At 48.0% G+C, this 26,471-nt stretch overlaps 2 protein-coding genes across 12 annotated transcripts; one reads left to right on the forward strand and one right to left on the reverse strand.

The window, feature by feature from the left end:
- MRPS34 (mitochondrial ribosomal protein S34) lies at nucleotides 1–25,806 on the reverse strand. Of its 5 annotated transcripts, XR_007244222.1 has the most exons (6): nucleotides 25,769–25,806; nucleotides 22,957–23,022; nucleotides 3,957–4,280; nucleotides 3,376–3,418; nucleotides 296–696; nucleotides 1–226 (listed from the first exon to the last, which is right to left on the reverse strand). XR_007244222.1 is itself a non-coding variant. In XM_048492988.1 (5 exons), exons 1-5 carry the CDS (start codon nucleotides 25,772–25,774, stop codon nucleotides 407–409), a joined length of 729 nt encoding a protein of 242 aa, XP_048348945.1. In that variant the 5' UTR covers nucleotides 25,775–25,805; the 3' UTR covers nucleotides 1–406. The 5 variants fall into 5 exon arrangements, 4 of the variants coding, with proteins under 4 accessions (XP_048348945.1, XP_048348947.1, XP_048348948.1 ...); XM_048492988.1 differs by having other exon boundaries at nucleotides 1–696; nucleotides 25,769–25,805; XM_048492990.1 differs by lacking the exons at nucleotides 22,957–23,022; nucleotides 25,769–25,806 and adding an exon at nucleotides 5,285–5,434 and having other exon boundaries at nucleotides 1–696.
- Nucleotides 5,369–17,966, forward strand: EME2 (essential meiotic structure-specific endonuclease subunit 2). 7 transcript variants are annotated; one of them, XM_048492983.1, is made up of 10 exons: nucleotides 5,369–5,560; nucleotides 6,396–7,039; nucleotides 7,597–7,733; nucleotides 9,799–9,891; nucleotides 10,806–10,930; nucleotides 13,157–13,259; nucleotides 14,011–14,126; nucleotides 15,248–15,437; nucleotides 17,513–17,557; nucleotides 17,714–17,836. In XM_048492983.1, the coding sequence occupies exons 2-9, from the start codon at nucleotides 6,568–6,570 to the stop codon at nucleotides 17,549–17,551; spliced, it is 1,275 nt and encodes a 424-aa protein (XP_048348940.1). In that variant the 5' UTR covers nucleotides 5,369–5,560; nucleotides 6,396–6,567; the 3' UTR covers nucleotides 17,552–17,557; nucleotides 17,714–17,836. The 7 variants fall into 7 exon arrangements, with proteins under 7 accessions (XP_048348940.1, XP_048348942.1, XP_048348936.1 ...); XM_048492985.1 differs by having other exon boundaries at nucleotides 17,490–17,557; nucleotides 17,714–17,774; XM_048492979.1 differs by lacking the exon at nucleotides 17,513–17,557 and having other exon boundaries at nucleotides 17,714–17,966.
- Nucleotides 25,807–26,471: the final 665 nt, after the last annotated feature.

Below are 26,471 nucleotides of genomic sequence, written 5' to 3' on the forward strand. Positions count from 1 at the left end.
TAAGTTATGGAAGTATTTTATTATATTTTAAGGTTATAATTAACCCTCCTAAACCAATTAAAACAGATGGAATTTCTTAGCAGTTGCCAAAACTGTTTTAGCTACTGTGAGATAAAGTTCTTATCAATGCACTGCTGAACACAGCTGGTCAGGAAACCAGTTTCACTCAAATCAGTGGGTCTTTTCCAAACAATGAACACATTTAGGATTTGGGTCTCAAATGCATTTGGCCTGTACGGGCAGTCCAGCATATCCAGATGGATTCACACCGATCCACATGGATTCATGACAGCATTCTACACACTAAGCAAAACTGTGAAATTTGGCAAGATGTCCTTTCCATTATGGGTAATTTTCTAGAAAACAAACTGAAATAGAAAGATTGGAGAAAAGATCCCCGGGATCCTCAGACAGGCGTCCCCTCCTCTTGCTTCTTTCGGGAAAATTTCAAACGCTTCTCCTTGAGGGCATCAAAACCCTCCAGGTCGAGAATAGGCTCCTGTGTGTCTAGATCCCCTTCCTTCTGTCTCTGAGCAAGAATCATGGCCCGCAGCAGCGGAGGGTAGGGAACATAACGTACACTTTCTTCTTGCACAGGCGTGCATTTCTTAAAAGTCTCCTCCTCATGCTTAGGAACCATGCGCCAATCATGATACATGACCTTCGGAATTTCTTGCAGTGTGTTGTCCGTCTGGCCTAAAAACAAGCAGATCAAATAAGAATGTTACAAACTATATATTTTGAAGTACAGTAGACAATTTCATATTCCAGCAAGATCAGTTCCCACAACTAACATGGCTGGGAGGTGATTTCTACTGATTACTATGCACATTCCTGTGCTAGCTGAAAGGTGCTGTAATTCACAAAATGCAGTTTTGTATAGTTAAAATGCACTTGGAAGTATGTGGGCAATGCTAGATAAAATGCAAAATTCTCCAGCTTTTCAAGTCAAGGAGAATCCCACTGACTGCAAAATGATGGTCCCCTAGCTTAAGTTTCTTCATGGAACATTGGTGGGCCCCTATCCTGGCCACTCTTTTTACCCAAGTAAACAGCTCAGGTATCCTACCCAAGACGTGGCTGTCTGCAACTGTGTTTCCCATCCATAAAAAAGGAAGTCGCTCAGAACCCACCAACTTCCACCCCATCAGCCTCCTCTCAGTGATAGGGAAGATTTATGCTAAATTGTTACTGAAGAAACTTCAGCTGTGGCTTTCCCACTCTGGTGCAGTGGGGGCTGAACAAATAGGCTTTCGCAAGGGGAAATCTCCTCTGGACCACGCCTTGGTGCTATTACACCTAGCCAGTAAATACTCAATCAATGCAGATAACAAACTCTACGCTGCCTTTATTGATTTTAAGGGCTGCCTTTGACTCTGTGCCAAGAGAACTTCTCTGGGCAAAACTGGCTGCCCTCAACATTGATGCCAGACTCTTGTTCTTAATTAGGCAACTGCACACAAATACCAGTTGCCGGATCAAGTGTTCCCACGAAGGCCTTTTGACAGACAGTATTCCAATTTCCAAAGGGGTCAAACAGGGCTGCGTCCTGGCCCCCACTCGCTTCAATCTTTTCTTAAGTGACCTCCCCTCTGCTCTCTCAGCAGTGAACAGTCATGCCCCAAAACTGGGTACCTCCCATGTATCAATTCTGCTCTATGTCCTTCTCTCTCGATCCAGAGTTGGCCTCAGACGCTTAATGAAGCGCTGTGTGGATTACTGTGAATCCAACAGACTGACAATTAATTATGAAAAAACCAAGGTATTGGTCTTCTCTAGGCACTTTTAAGAAGATCACATGGGCAATGAAAAGCACCCAAATTGAACAGGTTAAGTGCTATAAATACCTTGGCCTCTCATTCTCCTTTAACCGTTCATGGGCAACCCAGAGGAAGGCCGCTCTCCTAGCTACATCTAACAGTATGTCAGCATTACTACATTTCTTTTACAGCACTGGCCACTCCTTTATCCCTCCTGCCCTCAAATTTTTCAATGCCAAAGTCGCCTCAAGATTGCTTTACGGAGTCCCAATTTGGATTCAAGCTATTAACCACTCCTTGAATTCTCTTCAATCCAATTTTTTTCATAAGATAACTGGACTCCCAAATTGCGTGCCCTATGCAGCCCTTTGTCTGAAGTTAGGTCAAAACTCCTTGGAATCAGCCGCTTGGCTGAGGGCTTTTAGATTCTGGCTGCAAATTCATTTTCTCTCGGACTGTAATTCCCTGGTCCACCGTCTGCTCTCTGACACCCATTCCAACCCCTGGTTTTCCATAATTGAAGAAAAAATGGCCTCTGTTGGACTGTCAGTGGATTCACTTTGCCCTTTGTCCTATTCAGAGGCTTATAGAAAATTAAAAGGTCAACTGTTGGATAGAGTTCTCTACCCTAATCACCGCAGCCAAGAAAACGTGTTCCCCCCTGTATTTTTCTCTCTCATTTGAACGGGGCCACTTGGCACACTGCCTGTATTGTTTAATAAACCCTGCTCAAAGGAGAGCCATAATGCTCGCCAGGTTTAATTTTATGTATGTATGTATGTATGTATGTATGTATGTATGTATGTATGTATGTATGTATGTATGTATGGGATTTCTATACCGCCCAATCCCCAAAGGGATTCTGCCTTGTTATATGGCAGATTTAATAAGAAAGAAAAGGCTAAAAGATTGTGCCCATGTAATGATGGCTCAATTGAATCTCTGGCCCACCAATTACTACACTGTCTCAGATTCAAGGAAATCAGATCCAAGTATGTGAATCTTACTCCTTTACGTTTACCCGATCTCCCCGATTTAATTAGATTACACTACTTGTTGGACAATCCTGAACCTTCTCTCTGTATGATAGTGGCAGACTTTCTCCTGGAAATTACTAAACGCCAGTAGATTTCCTTCGACCTAACATTTATTTCCTGTATTGTATATGCTTTTTTAATTTTTTATTATTGTTGTACTGTTGTCTATGCCAATAAAAGCTTGCTTAAAAAAACAACAACATTCCAGCAACATCAGCTCCCACAACTAACATGGCTGAGAGGTGATTTCTACTGATTACTATGCACATTCCTGTTCTAGCTGAAAGGTGCTGTAATTCAACTTGAGTAAAAAAACCAAAGGACATGTATACTACACACACGCGCGCAAAGTTTCGTACTTGGCACAAAATGCAGTTTTGTATAGTTAAAAACACGTTTCTAGCCCTTCTAATGCACTTGGAAGTATGTGGGCAATGCTAGATAAAAATGCAAAATTCTCCAGCTTTTCAGGTCAAAGAAAATCCCACTGACTGCAAAATGATGGTCCCCTAGCTTAAGTTTCTTCATGGAACTTTCTCCATCTGTGACCATAGGAGGGTTGTTTGTGTTTTCCTTACCTCTGAATGTTAGATAGCCCCATGCTTTTCCGTGATCCATATTCTGTAACAGAGCACAGAAGTAATGCTGGTTAGGAAGGTAGAGATCTCAAATGACACCGCACCTCCCGACTCTGACGGGGTTCAGCTGGATGCTGCGGGCTTGGTTAAGAAACTAGGGGACATACTGGATTCATCATGACAGCTGGAAAAGCAAGTTAACGCAGTTTCAGAAAACGCGCCCTTCCAACTTCCAGCCCCTCTCCCGAGTTGGCTCATCTGGATCCATGCTATGGAGACATCAAGATGAGGCTACTAGGTCAGTATGTGATGTTGCTTTCTCACATGTCAAAGCAGCAGTCTGTCAGTGTTAGTAATATTCACTCTTGATTGCAAACATTTCTGCCTGGGGGGGTGGGGGCAGTCTCCAATGGAATCTGTTACTGGAGATGCTGAGGATTAAATGCACGTCTTGAAGAGGCCCCCACCATTCTAAACGTCCAGGCACTCTCCCCAAATGTAGAAGAGACGGTGGAGCAAACAGAAGAAAAGGACCTTTTCTTCCCACCTTTCTCCATTTCCTGCCGGCCAATAGCACTCACCTCAGCGGTATAATCCACTTTTATGCTGGTGATGACCCAGTAGCACGGCTCATCAAATTCCCACACCCAAGATTTGCGCGTCACCATGCGCCCGATGCCAAAATGATGCAGCCGGCACAGCAGGGTGAAGAGCCGATTTTCGTTCCTCACATCCTCCCAAGCCAGTGCAGGCAGACGCTTGCCTGTAAAGGGACGGGTCATGGTCTCGTAGTCCAGGGCAAAACGCTGTGAGTCTCGGGGTCGGTTTTTCAAAGCCCTGTACTCTCGGATCTTCTTGGCCATGGCTGCGATGGGGCGGTAAAGTTTCTTGCGAGCCATGGCTATCTATGAAACAACAACAGGAAAAGTAATACTGGGGCTGGGAAAATACAGTCTCTGTGGCCCTCTTATTTAGCCTCATTTATACACCCCGTTTCTCATAAACAGTGGCACAGAGCAGCTTACATGAGTCTCCTGTGCTTTTATTCATTTATAGCTCACCTTACTGAAGCGCAAGACAGATTACAGACTACAGAAAGAGGAAACATGTAATCGCACAGTACAAGACATCCAACAAAGGACTTCGAATACAAAAGAGGACAACAATGCAAGGCCAGCCCTGTGAGGTAGGCTAAGCAGTGTGTGACTGTCCCAAGGTTACCCCAGCAAGCTTCCATATACGTTTATTTTTCAATTCCCTTTTGCTTCCCAAGCAAAGAGTGACCACTGGAAACAGAGGCTAACAGGGCACTCCCAAGCAGAACTGGACCTTTCAAAGTCCACAGATCTCACTGGGCACAGAAGGGCTTAAATTGGGGTGTGTGTGTGTGTCTGTCAAGTGTCACAGCTTACTGATAGTGAACCCCTTATGGGATTTTCAAGGCAAAAGACTACCAGAGGTGGTCCGCTATTCCCTTTCTCTGCATAGTATTCCTTGGTGGTCTCTCATCCACAACTAAATAGGGTCTGCTTAGCTTCCCAATCTAACAAGTTCCAGCTACCTGGGGCCAGCCAAGTCACAGCTGACTGCTGGTGAACCCCTCAAGGGGTCTCAAGGCAAGAGACTAAAAGAGGTGGTCTGCTATTCCCTTCTTCTGCATAGTATTCCTTGGTGGTCTCTCATTCAGCACCAAATGGGAGTCTGCTTAGCTTCCCAATCCAGCGAGTCCCGGCTACCTCGGGCCATCCAAGTCAGGTCTAAATCTGCATTTAATAGGAGCAGCTTTTGAGACCCTGATCCTAGCAGTCAGCAATCCTTGCCAAAATTTCTCCTTGCACACAACGGTATGCCGGATCTTAGACCAAGCAACCGCCATGCCCCCATCCCCTCTTTAATCGCGCTTTCTCACCTCCTTGACTTGCGCCTGCGCTTTGAGTAAGGGCGGTCCGTCCACTATATTGTCCGGGTGGGGACACTTCCGCTCCTTCCAAAGCGGAAACAAAGAGAGTTCGCAGAGCTGTTTTTCAGAAATACGGCTCGGCCTGTGTTAGCTGCCTATTTTCCGGATTTAGCCCCCAGCAAAGCGCTGAGCGGAGCAGCCGTGCTGAGCGGGACACCCGAGGGGGTGGCGGGAGTTTCCGCAGGGGCCGTTTATGGGGGTGCACCGGGCATCTTCGCCCAAGGGGTAGGAAAACAAGCAGAGTGCCGTGCAATCTTAACTCCCGGCAATTCGTCCTTGCATAAGGCTGGAGTCGTTTCTGCGCGTTGGCACCCGCTTTGCAGGGTTGGCGGTGAGGGGGGGGGGGAGTTCCTGGTCGTTGGAAGGGGAGGGTGGAGGGAACCTGGCGGTTGGCAAGAGGATGGCACGGGGGGTGGGGGTGGGGGTGGGGGGTGGGGGAGAAGTGGGGTCTTGAGGGGGGGCAGCCTTGCCATGTCCTGAGCTCGCCCTGGTGCTGCTTTTTTAATGACAGGCCATAGGGAGAGGGCATTATGGCTCCATACTCATAGAACTTAAGAGGGCAGGCAATGGCAAGTCGCCTCTGTACTCCCTAGTTTAAACAAGTGATGCTGGAATCCACCCCCAAACAGATTGTAATGATACCAGGCCAATGCTTCCCAGATCACTATGACCTTATGTGATGGACTGCAGAGAAAAGTGTGTATTTTAAAAGTGCAGGTCTGTCAGGGGCCATTATTGTTTACATGCAGAGTGAGGCATAGAGGTCAGGGAACCTGATTGGCTTAGGTAACCCTGCACTCTGATTGGGAAAAAAATCTGATGACACTGAGAGGGAGGAGGATAATTTTTGGGCCAGGGTTGTCTCCTGAAGAGTATAAAGCTCTCTAGGAGTCATATTAATTACTGGTGCCAGAAAACTGTAGCTTTGGAAATGGAAACTTGAACGCTCTAATTTTCGTGCTAGGTTTGAATCCACAAATGGACATGCCCAAATGTAGGGTTGTTTTGTGGTCGCTGTTATTTGATTACTGTTTTCAAACTTTTCTGGTTTTTATGACAGGAACATAGGTCTGGAGGGGAAATGATCAAATGGAAACAAGTACACCTCTTGTGTTTGTTTTGTTTTTTTGGAAAACAAGACATGTAGAATTTTTAGTAGAACTGGAGACTTCTGCATTCCTAAGCAAGCTTTGCAAACAAGCAATGTAACAGAGTTCCAGAGACATAAAGGCATGGCAGAAGACACAAAGGCTGATCCTCTGGAGAAAACCGACCATGTGGTCAAAAGAGCCGACACTTGGGAAATCTCGGACTCTGACGCAGACAGCGATGTTGAATCGCGGAAAGCCACACGTGCTGTTGTTGCTCCCCTGCCCGCTGCCACTTGGAATTGTGCTGGGAAGGAAAAATGTGCAGAGATGGACGAATCCTGTGAGGGGCAGTCCGTGGCCTCAGGGCCACCAGCACCCACTTCCCCTCGAAGCATGAAGAAAAGGAGGAAGAAGAGATCGCCTGAGGAAGTAGAGGCAGAACGGGCAAGATTGGAAGCGAGGAAGCTTGAGAGAGAATTCAAGAAAGAGGAGAAAATGAGAAGGCAGCGGCAGATCGTGCTGGAAAAACAGAGGCGAAAGGAAGCGGCCGCTGCCTGGAAACTTGTGCGTCCTGACCAGTGCCTGAAGCGCCTGACTGTGTGTGTGGATCCAGGTAACTTTTGTCTGAGGCCGAGTTGTTGCGCTTCAGCTCGTCAGGTGTGCTGGGATGTCCTTTCTGTGTATTTACTTAATTTATGTCCCACTGGGGGCCCAAAGAGGCTCACAACATTTTCCCTTTTGCCCTTTTACCTTCACAATTGCCCTGTGAGGTAGGTTAGGCTGAATGGATGAGGCCTCATCTCAGACCCATTGGCCCAGACCATTGCTGGTTGCAACATGGCAGTGAGATTATGCAGCCGTTTGATGCAGGGTGTGTGTGAGAGTTAGAGTTGTCAACTTCCAGGTGGTGGCTGGAGATCTCCTGGAGCTAGAAATACTCTCCAGACGACAGAGAGCAGTTCTCCTGGAGAAGACGGCTGTTTGGGAAGGTGGATTATACAGCTTTATTCCCCATTAAAATCTCACCCTTCTCAGGGTCTGTCCCCCCCAAAATCTCCAGCTATTTCCCAACCTAGAGCTGCAACCTAACGCCAGTGTGAGTGCAGTGGTTCAGACTGCCGTGCAGTTGAGATAGGGAGTTACATTTCTTTTGTTCTCCTTCCCTGCTAGGTCTTCTGGAGGATCCCGGGTCAGATGCTTTGCTGGAAGCTTTGGAGCTTTTGGAATGTAAATACCGCCTCGAACCCCAGGCAGTTCCCTGCACCATAACCTGGAAGAGAGAGATTCCCAACGGGACATCTGATGCTGTGAGTTTTAGGATCTGCATTCTCTCTTGTCAGCCTGAATGGGACTGTCCAGAGCCACTGTGGTCCCCTCGACCGGGAGTCCCTAAGTTTGCTTAGCCTGCGGGTGCTGTTTCAGTTCCGAGAAGGGGGTGTGGCAGTTATTATAGCAATATGGCTTCCATGAGGCCTGGACCAGCTGTGAAATTGGGAGAGAGTCCTGTGGAGTCTTCTCCTTTGGAGGGTTTTAAACAGAGGCTGGGTGGCCTGATTGTGTGTTCCTGCATTGCAGGGGGTTGGACTTGATGGATCTTGGGGTCTCCTCCAGCTCTATGATTCTATGATTGTGAGCAAGTCTGAAAAGGGCAGTAATTTTTCCTGGGCTGCCATACTGCAAATATCCACAAGGTGGCAGCGGAAGACCACAAATCACCGATTTTGTTTCTCTCTACCTGGTTTCTGGGTTGCTGATTTGTAAATGGGCTGCACTTGGTGCCAGTTGGGGGAAGATTGCGCTTGTGTTGCAACTGCACAAGCAATAGCTGGGCCTTCCTGTGTGTCTTCAGGGTGACCCCTAAAGTTTGCCCCAAAGTTTGTAGCTATTCTCAGAATGGTCACAGTCCTGCCTTTCTGCTCCCTAAATGTGACCTGTTTATGTGATAAGTGACTGGGTAACACTAGACTCCCGTTGCCAGAGCTAAAGCATAAGGAGCAAAGCGCCCCCCATTATACCCCACGTCATGCCCCAACATCGCACCAGACCACCCCTGACTGAAGAAAAGGGAAGCTGGGCTTTCTTGCGCATTGTGGGTTTTGGCAGAAGAAAAAGCCACCAGTGTACCAGTGCTTTGCTTTGTGGCTATTGTGTGAAGGGTTTCCTGAATGTACGAGTGTGCTTTTTATATCACGTACATGGCTATGTTGTCGTGCCCCTGGACTGGTCAATACCAAACCTCTGTGTACGGATGATGTCTTTATTACAAAACAGCATCAGGAACAAGCATTTAGTCTTCCGTTGCCAGAGGTGAAGCGTAAGGAGCAAAACACCCTCCATTATACCCCACCCCACGTCCCAACATCACACAGGACCACCCCTGATTACCAGTTCCTACTAGGGGATGGCACTCCAACAGTCCCAAGGTCCGGAGACAGCGCAGCCTCCCCTGGGGTCAGAACAAACCCTGTGTTTGTGTAAAGTGCTGTGTGTAAAGTGCTGTCAAGTCGCCACCAACTTATGGCAACTCCAGCCACAGGTGAGATCTGGCCACAGTATTGCAATTATCCCAGGCCACCTTCCCGCCGGCTGCCTGTTTTACTTTTCATGCATCTAATGGATGGGGATGTTGTATTCAATTTTGGCCACGAGATGGTGGTCGTGCTCCATCTTATTTTACTTCTCCTGAATGTAATGAGGCCCTAAACGGGCAGACTCTGCAGGGATGGTGTTGCCGGTCGTGATTACTACGTGGTGATGGTACTCTGGCCTGTGTGTGTATGTATTAGGCGTGTCAAGTCACAGGTGACGTAGGACGACCCCAGCAAGGGGTTTCAAGGCAATTGGGAAGCGGGGGTGGTGCTCTCCCTTCCCTGCTTGGCTTAGGAGATCTGATGGGGTCGGCCTATACCATTCCCCCCTCCCTCCTGCAGACTGTTTACTGTTCACGAATATAAAGGCAATGTGTGTAACGTACAAGCAGGGAACCAAAAATCGCGTCACACACTCAGACGGAGAGAAATGTATACATTTTGTGTAATATAATACATTCAATATAACAGTACAAAAACAACCTAGTAGTATAATTAAATCAACAAATATTAAATCCAAGTAACATCCAAGAAAATAAGGTATCAGTTTTTCTTCAACCAAAGAAAAGGGTCTTATTAATGCCCAATATGTTTCTCTCTGGAAACCATAAATTCAGTAAGTAATGCTTGAGTCTTTCTCATAAGTTCATTTTGGTTCCCTACTGTTCACGAATGTAAAGGTGTCCTCAACTTTTTTTGTGGCGGTCATAATTCCCGCCTGTTTTACATGTCACGCATTTAACGGATGGGGATGTTGCATTCAATTGGACCTTTGTCTCCACAGGAGGAGGCCCCAGAAAAGGCAGAAGAGGAAAGGGAGGTTTTGCTGCTGCTGGAGCCCGGAGATTTCCTCAAGCGCCTCTACTCTGTCCTGCAGGTGGCTGCCCAGATGTCTGTTTGTGGTGGCTTGGCCTAGGGAAAAACCCTCCGTCGGCTGCTAACCTTATTTCTCGTGGTTAGATTTGGGTGACCTGCGGAGTCCTGTGGGCGGAGTTTGCCAGTCTTGGTGTGCTGTGCCTGCATTACCTTACCTGCCAAGACCCATCTGTCAGTTGCACAGAAGTTCTGGCAAATGTCCTGCAGTGCAGCTCTGTTCACTCTGGCTGTTGGCCAGGTCGCACTGTGAAGCCCAGAGCGAGTGCAGGCCTCCGCGGGGCGCAGCGGTCCTTGGTAGCTCTGCTTTCTTGTTCTGGGATACTTGTCTCCTGTCATGGAGCTCCAAACAGAGGGATTTCCGCTAGCATGGGAAGAGCGGAGGTTTTCCTGTATGAGAGCCCCCAGCTCTGATGTCAAGGTGGTGCGGACAGTTTTGAACCAGCCTGCGTTGGTGGCCTGGCTTCGTCTGTCCTCTTAAGTCTCTCGAAGGCCTATTCCAAAGAAGGTCTGTCCCTGGCTTGTGGCAAAATGCATCGGGAGCCACCGAGTCCTTTCTTTCTACTTTTTTTGTCCTGATGAGGTAGAACTCCCCTCCCCGCTCTCAGACCCCCACCTCGTCTCCTAGGAAAGCCCTGGGATAGACCCGTGTTTCAAAGGTCTTCTCTTATTCACCCTTCAGGAAGGCAGCATTTCGGAAAGGCAACGCTAGGGAGAGTTAGGCAGACGGGGCGACATCAGTGGCCAAGGGCCCGAGACTGAAGGTGAGCAGGGAAAGGGAGCTGGCGTTCAGGACTCGAGTGTCAGCTAACAGGGCAGCTGCAGGGTGAGAAGAGACCTGGACTCCCCTCTCCCTGTGGAAGCTGAAATATATGTGCTGCAGGGAACACTTGAGACACCTGAAGATGTTTCTTTCAGAGCACCGGCCCGGCAGGTCTGCGCAGCATGGCGAACCTGAGTCAACTCTTCCCTTCTAGCAGCCCAGGGGGCCAATCCGCGAAGGCACTGGATGTGGTCGTCATCGGCCTGGAGGCCTACCAGTGGTAGGTGTTAGAAGAGGAAGGCCGGATTCCCCACGGGAAATTTGATCTAGATACAACCAAGTTTCAAAAGAATCGGCACCTTTTCATCCAGGTTTCAACATCCTCATTGCCGCATGTTTCTAGTGAAGACATCTAGGCCTGCCCCTTGGCGGGGGGTGGGGTTTTTCCCCCTGCTGTCAGGGGTGCAACTGTTAAGCTAGCAGCACCAAACTTTTAGGGTATCTTTAGGAGACCCTCCCGATGATACTACCCAGTTTTGGTGAAGTTTGGTTCTTGGGGGCCAAAGTTAAGGACCCTCAAATGTGTCGCCCCCATCTCCTATTAGCTCCCATTGGAAACAATGTGTGATGAGGCACCCCCTTTGGGAGTCCATAGCGTTGGACCCCCTAGACCAAACTTCACAAAACCTGGGTAGTGTCAGTAGGAGACTCTGCTGATGATACCACCCAGTTTTGGTGAAGCTTGGTTCATGAGGGTCAAAGTTATGGACCTTCAAATGTGTAGCCCCCATCTATTAGTTCCCATTGGAGTGTTTTTTCAAAAACATGCATTTATAAGCAGGTCCAGGAAAATCCTCTGATCTGTGTTCCTTGGTTTGCAAGTGGGGAGATCGCGAGGAAACCTGGATATTTCGGGTGACTATCCCAGGATTAATCGCCAGTGGGAAACTGTCTGAAGAGTTTGGACTCATGTTCTGAGCAGTCGTAAGAAATGAGAGACACCCCCTGCTCTCTGTATGTCTTGAAAGCCTGGTGTGTGGTGCCAGGGTTTTTTTGTTGTTGTTCTTTTGTTTATAATGTGCAACCAGACACAAAATTCACGTTCAGGATTGTGGTCTTCTGCGTACTTTTTGACATTGGCCTCCCATTTCTGAGGGCTTCCTCCGATACTGTGTAGGTCTCTAAACGCCACGGAAAACAACTCCGAGATTCAAAGCACGTGTGTGAACTCAAGTAAAATGCACAGGAGTGCGTGAGCAGTGTGCATTTGGCACATGCATTAGTGTGGTATCTTTGTGCAGTTCCCAGATTTCCTGAATCTTCCAAAAAACCCGTCCTGGCCCGGAGCAGGGCTTCATTGGAGTATTGATTTCCATTCTCCCTGGGCTGCTCTAGGAAAGGTCGAATAGTGTCTGAGGAAGCGTGCTTGGTTCTGGGAGGCCTCTGGTTCAAATTTCCCACCAATGAGAGCTGAAACCAGTTAGTATAGGCTGACCAGACATCCCGCTTTTGGCGGGACAGTCCCGCCTTGAAACAACTTGTCCCGCGGGTTTTTTCAAGTGTCCCGGGTTTTGGAAGGCTGCCGCACTGCCTTCTGCCTTAAATTAGTATCAAATGAAATTAGATGGGGATGGGACTTATAAATGTTAATGGTTGTGCTTTTCGATGTTTTGGGGGTGAGTTTTAACATTGTAGCTACTGTGTTTCCCCGAAAATCAGACAGTGTCTTATATTAATTTTTGCTCCCAAAGATGCGCTATGTCTTATTTTCAGGGGATGTCTTATTTTTCCGCTCCACAGCTGCATGCTCTGGTGTTCTGTTCGTCGGGCATGCTTCCAAACAAAAACTTTGCTACGTCTTACTTTCGGGGGATGCTTTATATTTAGCACTTCAGCAAAACCTCTGCTACGTCTTATTCTCCGGGGATGTCTTATTTTCGGGAAAACAGGATATGTTTCATTGTTGTTGTTTGCCATTATTAAAGGTCTGGGATCCATATCCTACGAAGAGAGGCTTAGGGAACTGGGGATGTTTAGTCTGGAGAAGCGAAGGTTAAGGGGGGACATGTTGTTTAAATATTTGAAGGGATGCCATGTCGAAGAGGGAGCAAGCTTGTTTTCTGCTGCCTCAGAGACTAGGACATGGAGTCATGGGTTCAAGGTGCAGGAAAAGAGGTTCCACCTAAACATTAGGAAGAACTTCCTGACTGTCAGGGCTGTTCGACAGTGGAATTCACTGCCTCGGAGTGTGGTGGAGTCTCCTCCTGTGGAGGTTTTTAAACAGAGGCTGGATGAACATATGTTGGCTTCCTCCGGCTTTGATCGTGTGTTCCTGCATGGCAGGGGGTTGGACTGGATGATGGCCCTTGTGGCCTCTTCCAGCCCGATGAGTCTATGTTTATTGTTAATAGTAGGAATACTTTATAAAGAACAAGGTGTTTTTTTTAAATCTTGAGATGTTGAAAATGGGTAAGCGGTTACTGCTGTGTGCTGTGCTTAAGTATAGTTGGCATCATGGAGACGCTATGAACCCTGAGCCAGAGGAACAGAGCGGCCACAGATCACAGCCTGGACCAGAACTGTCCATGACGCAGCTTCAAATGGAGGAGGTGAGGGTGCTCTAAAGAAGAAGAAGAGGAGTTGGATTTATATCCCCCCTTTCTCTCCTGCAAGGAGACTCAAAGGGGCTTACAAACTCCTTTCCCTCCCCCCCTCACAACAAACACCCTGTGAGGTGGGTGGGGCTGAGAGAGCTCCGAAGAACTGTGACTAGCCCAAAGTCACCCAGCTGGCATGTGTTGGAGTGCACAAGCTAATCTGGGTCACCAGATATGCCTCTTCAGCTCAAGTGGCAGAGCGGGGAATCAGACCTGATTGTTCAGATTAGAGTGCATCTACTCTTTACCTCTGCACCACGCTGTCTCAAAAGGAGCATACTGGTATAGCCAGAACGTCAGAGGGGCCTTGGGAAACCCATAACTGTTGTTCATCTTTGTGGTCTCTGTACAGTCTCACACTGCGCAGGCCAGCCTACGCTCAATCCCTACCATTGTGTGCGTGCACAGAAGACTACTACATGAACAACAGTTACACTGTTTTCCACTGTTGTGGTCTTCGTGTGCAGTCCTACCTACGTAGGTTTCCAGTAGTATTTTCTCCTGATGTTTCGCCTGCATCTGTGGCTGGCATAGATGCTGGTGAAACATCAGGAGAAAATACTACTGAAACACGGCCATATAACCCAGGAAACCCACAACATCCCAGCGATTCTGGCTGTGAAAGCCTTCGACGATACATATCTGTGTGTTCTCTCCTTGCCCTCCTGCCCACCCTGTTGAGTTTTTTTGTCCTTTTTTGCAGGCTCTGGTGGCACTCCAACTCTGGGGGAACGTGGGTGTTTTGTTCCTGGAGACATGGCCGGACCTCGTCCAGCACGTTTCAGCGGTGACCAGAGCGATAGCGCAGCGCCCCTACAAGTGAGTTTCCTTTCCTGCATTGTCTCGGAAACACTGAGCAGAATTATCTCGGGCACCCTCTCAGCCCTAACCTTGGCTAGTATTTCGAGGGGAGACCTCCAAGGGAAACCAGGGGCACGATGTGAAGGCCGGCCGTGGCAAACCAGCAAACCACCTCTGAACGTCTCTTGCCTCGAATGCCATACAGAGTGGCCCTCAGTCAGCTGTGACTTGATGCCAGAAGAATACACAACGACCCAGCTATCATTCTTCCTTGGAACTGGGGATCTGCAAACTTGGCCCATCCCTGGAAGCTGGCTGAGATATCTGCTCCTGCCAGCCACCCACTGTTGTGATTGTGGATGCGACTCTTGGAGGCATCCCAGATCATGCGTAAGAGGACACGAGACAACAACACAAGCCTTTATTGGCATACAAAACAGGACAAAATTTTAAAACAAAACAAGGTTAAGAAATACAGTTAAAATTACTAATTTCCAGTATAGAATTTGCAACAGTTTCACAAAAGAGCACATCAGAGCTGTTCAGGAGACTGGGTATCTTATAACACTCATGCCACTGAGAACATTGCAAGAAAATGGAATTCATGTATTTCATGATAATCTTATTGTATATAGGGCATAGAAACAAAGAATGGTCAAGTGTTTCAACCGTAGTCATATCACATGAACAAACTCTTTTAGAACGTTCCATATTCTTAAATCTTCCCTCCAGCAGAGCTGATGGCAGCACATTACATCTTGCAGTAGCCAAGGCTCTCCTCTGGGTGGGATTAATCAGCAGACGAAGATATGCTGCCATAATTCCACGCTCGCATGGGATTAATAATGTAGTCGGAGAACAGGTTGTCTTGGCAGCAAGAGTCAAATTATGAAAATCAAGATCCAAGAGCCTATTCTTGACTAGTCTGAAGGCTTCCACCTTTGTGAGCATAAGGAGTGATTCCAAGGGAGGACACGAGACTTTTTTCCCTAGTAGAAGCCACGGGTGGGGCTCCTCCCTGTTGTTTCCTCAGACATCCCTGCTCTCCTCGGCAAGGGGGCGGACCTGAACCCATTGGGAAGAGGGGCTGTTTGCTCAGGCATGACTTATTGCTACCAGTTCTGTTCTCTGCCCCCCAGGAAACACTTGGAAAGGCAGCCCTTCTCTTTCTCCTCTGCTGGCAGATGGGCCAGCGGCATCCGGGTGCGTGAGGATGGGAGAGGGCTGAGAGAAGTCTGGTGCAGGCAAATCCAGCAGTTCAGCAGGGCGGGCCCAGCCGTAGCAGCCGCTGTGGCCAGACAGCACCCGTCTCCTCACCTCCTGCTCCAGGTCAGCTTAGCTCTTTGGTGGCTTCCAGGGATTGCTTTTCGGGGAGGGTTTCAGCAGGTGGTGGGAGCTTGAGATGGAGGCTTCTCTGTTTGCGCACCGGAGCTTGGTTATGTGAAGCAATTGTCCAAGGAAGAAGGATCTTTCTGTAAAGGGGTGTCGTTGTGGAAGGGAGGGAGCAGAAGCTGGCTGGCTGTGCTTGGGAAACTCAGACTCAGGGTCTCCAGAAAGGACTTGGTAACAGCTGCAATCACTGGGGGATCCCGGAGAGCCTTTAAAGTGACCCGCCAAGAAGGATTCCTTCTGGCTCAGTTCTGGAGCTTCTAGCTCAGTACTGGGTCAATGCGGAAATAACAGATTTGGGGGATATCTGATGAAAGGCTTTGGTAGTGTCCATACAGTCTTGTGTGGGGCACAGAGATTAGGAGAAATATCTCAGGGAATAGACTGGACTGAAACTAAGCCCAAAGTGTCATTGATTAAGAGGAAATGTATTACAGGAGAAGGAAAAGGGGCGGGGTTCCAAAAAGCATGGGGAAAGGGCAAAGCAAAATACAGGGAGGAGGGGCAGTGTGCTGCCGCTTCCATTGGCCATTCAGAGACTAGCCACTTGAGTGGCTGGGATGTGATTGGATGTGCCCCAATCCTGCCCAGAAGAGCCACTTGACTTGATGTGGGCTGTCAAATGGGGTTGAAACCAATGATCTTGGTTGGGAATGAGGTTGTAATAATGCACTCACTGGGGGAATCCGCTCCAGTTTCATTCCGGACAATCCCCTGGCATTTTGATATTGGTTTTAAAATGGTGCCGCTGCCCCTATTCTACATGGGAAGCCGCCTTTTTGTAAGATGTAGTAAGTTTGCTGTTCGCATGGCTGCCCTGGCTAGCAGGTGGGAAACATAAGTGGCGGTCCTGTCCATGTGTGTGTTGTTGGGGAGTCATGTGAAATCCTGGAACAGTTGTAACCGCTCCCATTTAACCCAGTTTGAGGCAAATATTGTGTCTTGTCATACCTGGCTGCAGGAGAAATATGTGCAGATGGAAAATATGAGAAACAGCAGAGGTGGGCAGGCTGGGAAACAATAACTGGGCCGTGGTCTCCGAAGAATGGCAGCCACCTAAGTCCCAAGCCTCATTCGTATTGAAGGTGGGCATGAGCTGCCAGGCACCCAGACTTCTGCTGTTGTACAAGAAGGGGCGTGTGTGTGTGTGTGTGTGTGTGTCAAGTTATAGGGGACAAGAGGACTTTTCCTGCCTCTTGCTAGTCTGCCCAGAGGTTGGACAAGGCAAGAAACATTCATGTAGCTTTCAAAACAGTTATCATTATGATCATTGTTTCCTGTCACAGCTGCCAGTTCTTTAGCTGGTTGTTGGCCTTTGGTTGCAACTCGAACCCACCCAGAGGCCTGGGACAGTGTAAAGTGTCCAGGTAGTAATTGTGTGGATCGCAGCAGCGCTTCCTTTTGAATCTGACAGATGCTGCTTTTGCCAATGGGAAGGTGTTTCAAGGGCAGGCCCAGTGTTTTCGGAGTGGCGCCCGGGGTGGCGATTACCACTGGGACGACCTCAGCTGGTTTGTGCCACAGTCACTAAATCTGTTCAAATCGTGATTGTTATTTATATGTTATTGTTGTGTTCAGCTTCTGTAGTACATTTCAAATCTGTGAAAGAAAACAGAAAGTATTGTCGAAGGCTTTCACGGCCGGAATCACTGGGGTGCTGTGTGGTTTCCGGGCTGTATGGCCGTGTTCTAGCAGCATTCTCTCCTGACGTTTCGCCTGCGTCTGTGGCTGGCATCTTCAGAGGATCCACAGATGCAGGCGAAACGTCAGGAGAGAATGCTGCTAGAACACGGCCATACAGCCCGGAAACCACACAGCACCCAAAACAGAAAGTATTTGGGCCCATTTGTTAAGAATTTTCCTCATCAGCAGATTAGAAAACGGATTGCTGGAGCTGGTTTCCTAAGAGGGCGTTTTTTGCTCTGTTTGTGAATTTGCAAATAATATGTTATTTCTGTGCTGTTTTTTGTGCTGTTGCCGCTGTCAGGGCAGACTCGACACTCCTGTATTTGCAGATGATTTCCTGGATGAAGTCTGGTGTGATGCCACCTTGATTCTTTGTGAGTGCCGCGATTGGCAAGCCAGACCCTGGAAGTGGGCATGAAGGAGTGAGGATAATTCACCTCTCAGGCCGCTGGGCCTCCAGTGCCAAGAGCACCGTATCTCCCTCAGTGTCTTGGGGCTTCCCCACTCACGTGGCCATCTTCCATTTGTAGGCTTATGAGGCGTCCAGCACCGACAGAGAGAGGCAACTCCTCTTGAGCGACATTCAAGTGAAGACCGGAGAAAACGAACGAGTGCGCCGGGTGGGCCCTGACTTGTCCCGTAGGATCTACCACTTCCTGGTGTCAACCAATCCAGAGCTTGTTCTGGACTGGGGGGCTTAGGGAACGAATTAGAGGTCTTGCCACCCCCTCTCTTGTCAAGGATTGCTACAGACCAATAAAGCACTGTTTTCATAACACCGCACTGAATTGCCTGACTCGGTCAGTCTCCGTTCTGCAGCTGAGTCCGTGGCTGGGCAGAAGGGAGAGCACCTGGCATTTGCAAACGCAGGTGGAAGTGGACACGCAGCTGTGAGCACGTCCCATTTTGGGGCACCCACTCCGCCTCAAAGCTCCGGTTCTGTGTCGCTCTGGGAGCGGAGAGGAGCCAACAGAAGGCGTTTTCCATTGGCTGTGTTCTGGTGAGTTGCCCTTGAGGCTTTCTCCTCTTCCTGACTTCTACATTTGTAGAATTTTCATCTTTAGCACCTTTCCCACACCAGTCTGGAGCTGTGGCATCTCCTACAACTCAGCCTGGCACCACTTGCACCTCAACCTGATGCCCCCCACGACCTGGTACTCTGGGCCCTTGATGCCCAGCTCACCCACCCAGCCATAGGGCTGGCCATTAGAAGACTTTTCACAGAAAAACCCTGGGGCCAAACTGTTCCCATCCAGCAACCAGGAGGGAGAGAAAGAGGGGCAAGAAGTTTGGGGCTGCAGATAAGGTGGAGCTGGTCTAGTTAATGAGTCTCAAAGTTTGACTCATCAGTCAACCCAATCAGTCAATGCAAGGCTTTTCTGTCACCTCCCCACAATAAAAGGAGTAGTGATTGAATGTTTATGACATTAAAAATAGATCATCTGGAAAAGACCTGCAATCAGGAAGCTAGGTTTAAGGGATGTTAAGGATGCTCATACGAGAAAGTCAAAATATGGTTCCAAAAGTGCTTCTTTTTTGTCAGAATTCCCACGTAGTAAGCAAAGCTGAGCCTCACCCTTCAGCTTACAGGACCAATGCTGAGCCGGGGGCCTTGCAAGTAGATGGCGTCATGGACTGCCCCAATCCAGGGGTCTTTCTTTAAAATAAAGTCCCCTTTCTTTGAAATAAAGTCCCTTAAGCGCTCTCTGCAAGTAAAAAACCAAGCTGGTTGTGTATGTTGTAGTTGGCCAGGCTACATGTCACACATTATGCTGCTCTGTAAGCTCCTGCAAACAATGCAGGCTACATGTCAACGACAATGGTGCCAGGATTCTTCACTTTTGAGACGGATGGCCCCAAAGAAGACCAGGGGTCTGTTACTCCACTGTCTGAAAATGTGCATGTCACCATCGGCCCATTTCTGGTTTGATTGTCCCATGACGCCTGGCCAGGACACGGGACCCTGTCTCTCTTCTCTTCCCTCCTCCCTCTTATTTTTTCATGGCTGGGCTTTCTCCCTCTGTGTACATTTGCTTACTGAGCAATGCTGTTACCGCTGCCCCGGTAGCTTAAAAGTGAGTCTAGGGGTGACCCAAAGTGATTTCAGCTCGTGGCAGCAAGACCGGGAAGAAGCGGGCGCAGGAGACCGAAGATTCTTCAAGCAAGGAGATTCTTCATTGCAAAGTGATTCCTCGAAAGCAGCTCAGCAAAAGACCACCCCGGAGCTCAGCACAAACTCGAATAAAGGGGAGAGGGCAAAAATAGGAGAGGAGGCAGGTAAGGGGGCAGGTCCCTTACCCTATAACAATAACAAACATCAACACATTAAAAGAGAGATACAGAGAGTCATGAATGGAGCTGCGAAGTCTCGCGATTCGACGTCTCCTCGTGGGGTCAAGGAAGCAAGGAGCAGAGAGTGTCCCATTCATAAAACTAGGTGATTGATAACGCACCCAAGAGTCCTGTTATCAGAGGGTGTGTTGTACATCGTCCTGCCCTGAGGCTCCCGCCTCTTGGTCTTAAAACAAAAGGAAGTTTAAATAGTCCAATGGTGGGGCAGAGGTGTACTCCAACGGCTGGAACTCCTGGAATTGCCGTCATCGGGTTTTAGTGTGTAAATCCAAAGTCCTTTGCTGATGGGATCTTCTGGGTGTCGGCTTTTGCCACATTCCAGGACTACCTTCCTTGAGTCCTAATATCAACTACTATTGGCTATTATAAAATACATTTTTCCTACCTATAACAACAGCTTTCCTAAAATGATTATAAACATTATTAGAGTCAAAGCAATAACATCAAGGAATCTACAACGTAATAAAAGAGTACATATATGTTGAAACAAAATAAAGAAAAGGATTGTTTGAGCAACATTTGTGTCCAGTGAGGGGTTATTTGTTACTAGCACACATACCCTTCATTTTCTTGGCTCCATGGAGGGTGTGGTAGGTGCAAAGAGGCTCATTCATCTAATTTTATTAGAAACATAATTTTTCCAATTTTCTCAGCGGTAACAATGCATTATCCACTCATTAAGAGTTTGGAGTTTGGATTTATATCCCCCTTTTCTCTCCTGCAGGAGACTCAAAGGGGCTTACAATCTCCTTTCCCTTCCCCCCCCCCCCCCACAACAATCACCCTGTGAGGTAGGTGGGGCTGAGAGAGCTCTGAGAAGCTGTGACTAGCCCAAGGTCACCCAGCTGGTGTGTGTGGGAGTGCACAGGCTAATGTGAATTCCCCAGATAAGTCTCCACAGCTCAGGTGGCAGAGCGGGGAATCAAACCCGGTTCCTCCAGATTAGATACACGAGCTCTTAACCTCCTACGTCACTGCTGCAGTTCTTCCAGTATTGGGCTATGTAGGTTGTTTTGACCCCAGGGGAGGCTGCGCTGTCTCCAGACCTTGGGACTGTTGGAGTGCCATCCCCCAGTGGGAACTGGTAGTCAGGGGTGGTGCTGTGGGATGTTGGGACATGGGATGGGGTATAATGGGGGGCGTCTTGCTCCTTATGCTTCACCTCTGGCAACGGAAGTGTAAATGCTTGTTCCTGATGCTGTTTTGCAGTAAAGACAGCATCTGAACACAGAGTTTTGGTACTGAACAGTCCAGGGGTACAACAATATAGCCATGTATGTGATATAAGGGCACACTCACAGACTCTAATTAGGCTCCAATACTTCAAAATTGGACTCATAATGCTTCTGTGCTCCCATGAAATCTACCGACTGCCTCTGAATTATGCACTCAGAGATCACTGCATGGGCAACTGGGGAAGCCGTCACCAGCCCACCTTCCACCTACAGTTACCGGGAAGAGAGAGGCCCAAAGGGTGTTTGAAAGCAAGACACCCCCCTCTGTCCCCGTTTTCGGAACGCCGGCTCCACCAGCTTGGCTTCCGAAGAGGGATCTATCCTCCAAAAGGAGCCCTTTCCGGTTTCCTCGTGAGAACATGGGACTTTAATGAAGTAACAGTTCAGGAAGAGGTTGTGCCGGATGGAATTCTGCAGGTCGCAGAAGAACGCAGGTAGCTAGATCCCAAAACACAGACAGAAATCACCTCTGCATTGGTAGAAAGATCCGAGAAGCCAGCCGAGGTTAAGGCAGAGAAATCGGGCCTAGAGCTGTTGTACTTGCGGCAGGAGAGCAAGATGTGTTCAAGGCAGTCAGTTTAGGACAGGCAGACAGAACAATGCTGATCATTGGATCGTCCCTCTACCTCTATCTGTACCCACACAGACCTGGGAAGTACACAGGCCTCAGCTGGCACTAAGCCCTCCAGCTACCCACCCACCTCGCCCCATTACAGCTAAGTCCCTCTGTCCGCCAGCTGGCCCTGCTGCTTCCCAATTGGGCATTCACACACGGGAAGAACCCGTCAGGCCTTGGACCGTCCCCGCCCTTCCCTAGCTGTGCCTGCTCAGGACCACTGAGGAAGACTCTGCAGAGGAAGGCAAAGCCAGACCCCCTCGACCTGTCAGTTGCCCTGAAAGCCCCTTGCTGAGGTCCTCATAATTTGGCTACGACCAGAAGGCACATGACACACACACGATCAGGCTGCAGCGCGTCGCCACATCTTGATTGAAACCATGGACACGCCAGCCCTGTAGAGTTTGCACGTTTAGGACCCCGTTGAATTCATGAAAAGTAAAACAGCCAGGAGTGCGACCGCCACCGGTTATGGCAACCCCTCTAGCGCTCCTTCAACCCCATTAAATGCATTAAAAGTAAAAAGGATGGAGCACCACCGCCATCTTGTGGCCGCAACCACCTATAGCAATCCCTGTAGCGTCCATATGTAGGACTCTATTACATTTATGAAAAATAGACAGAGAAGGGAAGGGGGCGCGGCATCGCCTGCTCTGGATCTCAGAAACTAAGTGCAGTCGGGACTTTGGCACCCACTCAGACAAGCTGGACACATCCTAATCGCAACCAGCTACACCATCCCTGCAGAGTTTGCACGCTAAGGAGGCTATTAAATTCAGGACAAATAAAACAGACATAACCGCCAGCCCAGACACGACCGCCACCCGGTGGTCAAAACCGGGTATGCCATCACAATATAGCCTCCCAGGCCAGTAAATTGATGAAAAGTAAAAAAGGATGGAGCTAGAGCCCCATCTCGTGGTCATAATTGGGTATACCATCTCTGCAGAGTTTCGCGCCCCGTTAAATTAATGAAGAATAGAACAGAATGGAGCATGACCGCCCCCTCGTGGCCACCACCCGTTATAACATGCACGTACGGTGTCCACATTTAGAAAGCCACTGAATTCATGACCCGACTCTACCATTCACTTGCCCTAAAAGCCCCTTGCTGCTGGGATCCTCATAATTTGGCTATGTCCCGAAGGCACATTACACACAAACAATCAGCGCATCACTGTATCTTGATTGCAACCGTGTACACCATTCCTGCAGAGTTTGCACATTTAGGATCCTGTCATGAACAATAAAACAGGCTATCCGGGATAACTCCTCTTCCAACAAGGGTTGAGCGCAATTCGAACAGAGGGCAACACTGAAGAGCGCGTCTTGCTGGATTAAAAGTTGAAAGACACACCTGTCAACATCTGTAACCTCTTGAATCAAACTGCCTCAAGTTCCAGGATATGTGGCAGAAGATCACTGAACCCAGAAGGTTCTTCCGTCCAGTGGTTTCTATGTTAGTCAAAGTTGAATGCAAACTTAAGGGGAAAGTCAGCTTATAGCTATCAGAAGAAACCCACCAAAACATTTTTCAGATGTTCCTGAATGAGGACCATTGAAAACTTACCAGGAAATCGAGAAGTGTCCATGCAGGCAGCAATTCTTGATCCTCCATTCTTTGCAGAGATGTTCCCTGCAATAGAAGAAGACAGCTTGGTTACCTTAAACAGCCAGGACTTTCACCCGCATTGACCCCACAGCTCCGAAATTATCCCAGCGAAATCATCCCAGGTCTCTGAGTCAACGTTGATTAGGTTTTGTGAAAATGTCACTCCGGCGCTTCAAGCGGCGGCATGACCCAAGGGGAAACGGGGGGGGGGGGGGATTAAGCAAAAGAACACCCAAACACAACTCTAAGGCATCCGCTAAAGTTTCCTTTGCGAACTAGTTACACGGAAAATAATAATAATAAGCCTTTATTTGGCATAACAATAATCATAACACAATAAAAAACCTGAGATAAAAGGTACACAAATACAAAGCTTTAAGATAGAATATAAATTATTGATTGTGCATCACCTCCAGTAAAAATCGTGCTACCAATTCACAAGTTTCATTGTCAGAATTGTCCAGAAGGAAAGGAAGTCTATCTGATTCTCCCATTTCACTAGGTTACACAGAAAATGCTTTTGAGCAGTTGTTGACGCTCTGGTACAGGACGCCAAAAACCTGAAACACATCAGTAAGAGCGGGAAGGGACGCTGGGGTTGTCGACTAGGACTACACGTTCTTCCGAATGGGCAAATAGCATATCCCCGAGGTGTGTTCAGGTTTGGGCAACAGTGGAGGAGGAACGCCGAACACTCTTTCCCCGTGTGCTAGTTCCAATGTGAATCGGGTCCCCTGTGTGCAGGGACGGAGGTAACAGCGTGGCTGATGGACTAAGCAGAGAACTCAGATACACTCTGTGGACTGCATAATGAGTGAATTGGCCCCTGGCAAGCACAGCTCAGCTGGTGACAGCACAGGAGCAGGAAGTGGGTACATCTCATGCCGATGATCCCCTCCCAGACTCACACCACTTCCGCCCAGATCCAAGGCAGGCTTCAGAGGTACTGGATCCAATGCCTATTGTGCCTCCTGGACCGAAAACAGCCACCCTCCATATATAAAAGGGTGCTGGCAGCGCCTCTGAAGCTGGTCTTGTTGTGGCATAGATACTGCTGGGGGCTAACCCAGATGCCACCACAAAAAAGGCCCTGTCTCTGGTAGTCTATGTGGAAGAAGGTTTCAGAAAATGAGTCAAGCAGCCGGGCCTGAGTTCCAGGTGAGGTAGTACATCCATTGACACAGTGGTGGGATCCAAACATTTTAGTAACAGGTTCCCATGGTGGTGGGATTCAAACAGTGGCATAGCGCCAATGGGGCTGGGCGGGGCACGATGGGGGCGTGGCTGGGCATTCCAGGGGCGAGGAATTAATAATTTCTCTGTTACTGTAAAAACTCTTACTATTAAAAAAAAGTTCCTAATTTCCAGCTGGTATCTTTCTGTCCATAATTTAAACTCATTATAGCAAGTCCTATCGTCTACTGCCAACAGAAACGACGACTTCTCCTCTAATTGACTGCCTGTCAAATACTTAATACTTTCAAATACTTAATTTTGTTTCTAGAAATCAAAAGAAGGATACTTTCCTTAAACAAGGAACTTTACCATATTTCTAAAACATGTTTTTAAAACAGCCCAACGGGGAGAATTATCCGGTTTTCTACCTTCGCTAACCAGCCACATAGGAAACAACAGGACTTTATGATGTTTGGACCGAATGGAATTTCTAACGGAAAAGCAGACCCAATTAGTAACCCCCTCTCGGCACACACAAATAATTAGTAACCCACTCTCGGAAACTGGTGAGAACCTGCTGGATCCCACCTCTGCATTGACAACACCCTGACTATACTCAAATGGGAAGGCGTTGCAGGTCACGACCCGCCACTCCTGGCTCCAGCTTCTGCCAAAAGCTCAGCTCCCTCCAGCTATCCAAAAAGGGCAGGGTAGCACCCAGGAAACAAACCATACTTTCTGGATCCAGCTCAGCTGAGACTCTTTTCCAAGAGGGAAATGTTGCGCTGACCTTTATCTGTCACTTGGATTGGATTTTGGTTCCTACGAGCTGCTTTGGAAACTAACTTCTGCCTGAAAAGATGGCAAAAACTGTAACAAATAAATAAAGTTTTATGAAACTTCACATGCACCGGGGTGTGTGTGTAATTAAATGCTTGGTGTAGTGGTTAAGAGCAGGTGGATTCTCATCTGGAGAACTGGGTTTGATTCCCCATTCCTTCACCAGAGTGGGGGCTTATCTGGTGAACCAGGTGTATTTCCTTACTCTGACATTCCTGCTGGGTGACCTTGGGCTAGTCCACCAGTTCAATCTCATGCCTTCTATGCTGCCTCTCATGGCAGGTATCTGTTGATGGGGAGAGGAAGGGAAAGAATAATGTAAATACCTTGAGTCTCCTTATAGGAGAGAAAGGTGGGGTATAAATCCAAACTCTCCTTTTTCTTTTTCATGCTCTGTTGGTGAACATCCACAGGGCGGTCTTTCAAATCTCTTTAGGAAGCTACAGAGAACAAATTTGACTGCACAATCCAATTCTTTTTCTTTCAGTACCAGAGCCAATTTCTTTAAAAGGCCCGTGATTGTTTTATTAAATTTATTGCCAACTTCATTAAGAGCAGAATTTATTCCGACATGAACCCTAATCAGCTTTTCCCCTGTATGAAAGGAATTTTATTCGTGTGACGTGAACAGCTCCAGAAACACGCAACGTTCTGTGTGTCCCGGAAAGCTTCTGTACTCTTTCTGCAAGAAGTCGTGCTAGGAAAAATGGCCAGACCTATTTATATGTATTTCTGTCAGAAAGATAATGCCAACCTTCATTACGCTGGTCTCGTAACAGGCGCGCACTGTTTTCTGTACAGCCAGAAGAACGTAGCAGCCATTGAAAGCCGCATCTTTAATCTGCAGGGAAATAACAAAAAAGAAATCACTTGATACAACAATAACCCCCTTTTAATCAAAACTGAGGTCTTTCCCCTTGAAGCAATTCTTTGCTGATTTCCTGGCTGGCGTCCCGTTCCAGCTTCGAATATAGACTCCATTATCAATTGGGCCGTGGAGATGAAACAGTCATAACTTCCTAAGTCTCTTTCTATTCACGTTGCCAGCTGAACCAATCCTTTTGCTTTCTGTCATAATCTTCTACAAAGCTGCTCAGAAAAGCTCATCCCGGGTTTCCTAACAGCTATAACTCAACATGAAAATGTTACATATAACAGCTTGTCGTGGAAGAAAGGGAGAAAATTACGCAAATTCAACGGGAGGTGCTATTTGGAAGAGACACATAAAGGTTCCTTTCGGCTTCACCTGCTCACTGCTGCAGAGAGAACGGTCTTTCCAAATGACTGGGAATCAACAACAAAAAATCACACACAAAACACCACTCTTTCTGGAGAGTAAGTTCGTCTCCTCATAATTTACAGTTCTGGCCTTGGCAACATCTACCCTGTTTCCCCTAATATAAGACATCCCCGAAAAATAAGACATAGTAGAGGTTTTGCTGAAGTGCGAAATATAA

This window comes from Sphaerodactylus townsendi, linkage group LG04 (genome assembly GCF_021028975.2).
Source record: "Sphaerodactylus townsendi isolate TG3544 linkage group LG04, MPM_Stown_v2.3, whole genome shotgun sequence".
Lineage (NCBI taxonomy): Eukaryota > Metazoa > Chordata > Lepidosauria > Squamata > Sphaerodactylidae > Sphaerodactylus > Sphaerodactylus townsendi.

Coding starts and splice junctions, on each gene's coding strand:
- EME2 (XM_048492979.1), top strand. CDS start 6,568: ATGGCAGAAGACACAAAGGCTGATCCTCTGGAGAAAACCGACCATGTG. Junction 7,040..7,596: donor GACTGTGTGTGTGGATCCAG/GTAACTTTTGTC, acceptor CTTCCCTGCTAG/GTCTTCTGGAGGATCCCGGG. Junction 15,438..17,713: donor CTCCTCACCTCCTGCTCCAG/GTCAGCTTAGCT, acceptor TTCCATTTGTAG/GCTTATGAGGCGTCCAGCAC.
- MRPS34 (XM_048492988.1), bottom strand. Junction 4,281..22,956: donor GGACACTTCTCGATTTCCTG/GTAAGTTTTCAA, acceptor GTTGTTTCATAG/ATAGCCATGGCTCGCAAGAA. Junction 3,419..3,956: donor AAGTGGATTATACCGCTGAG/GTGAGTGCTATT, acceptor GCTCTGTTACAG/AATATGGATCACGGAAAAGC.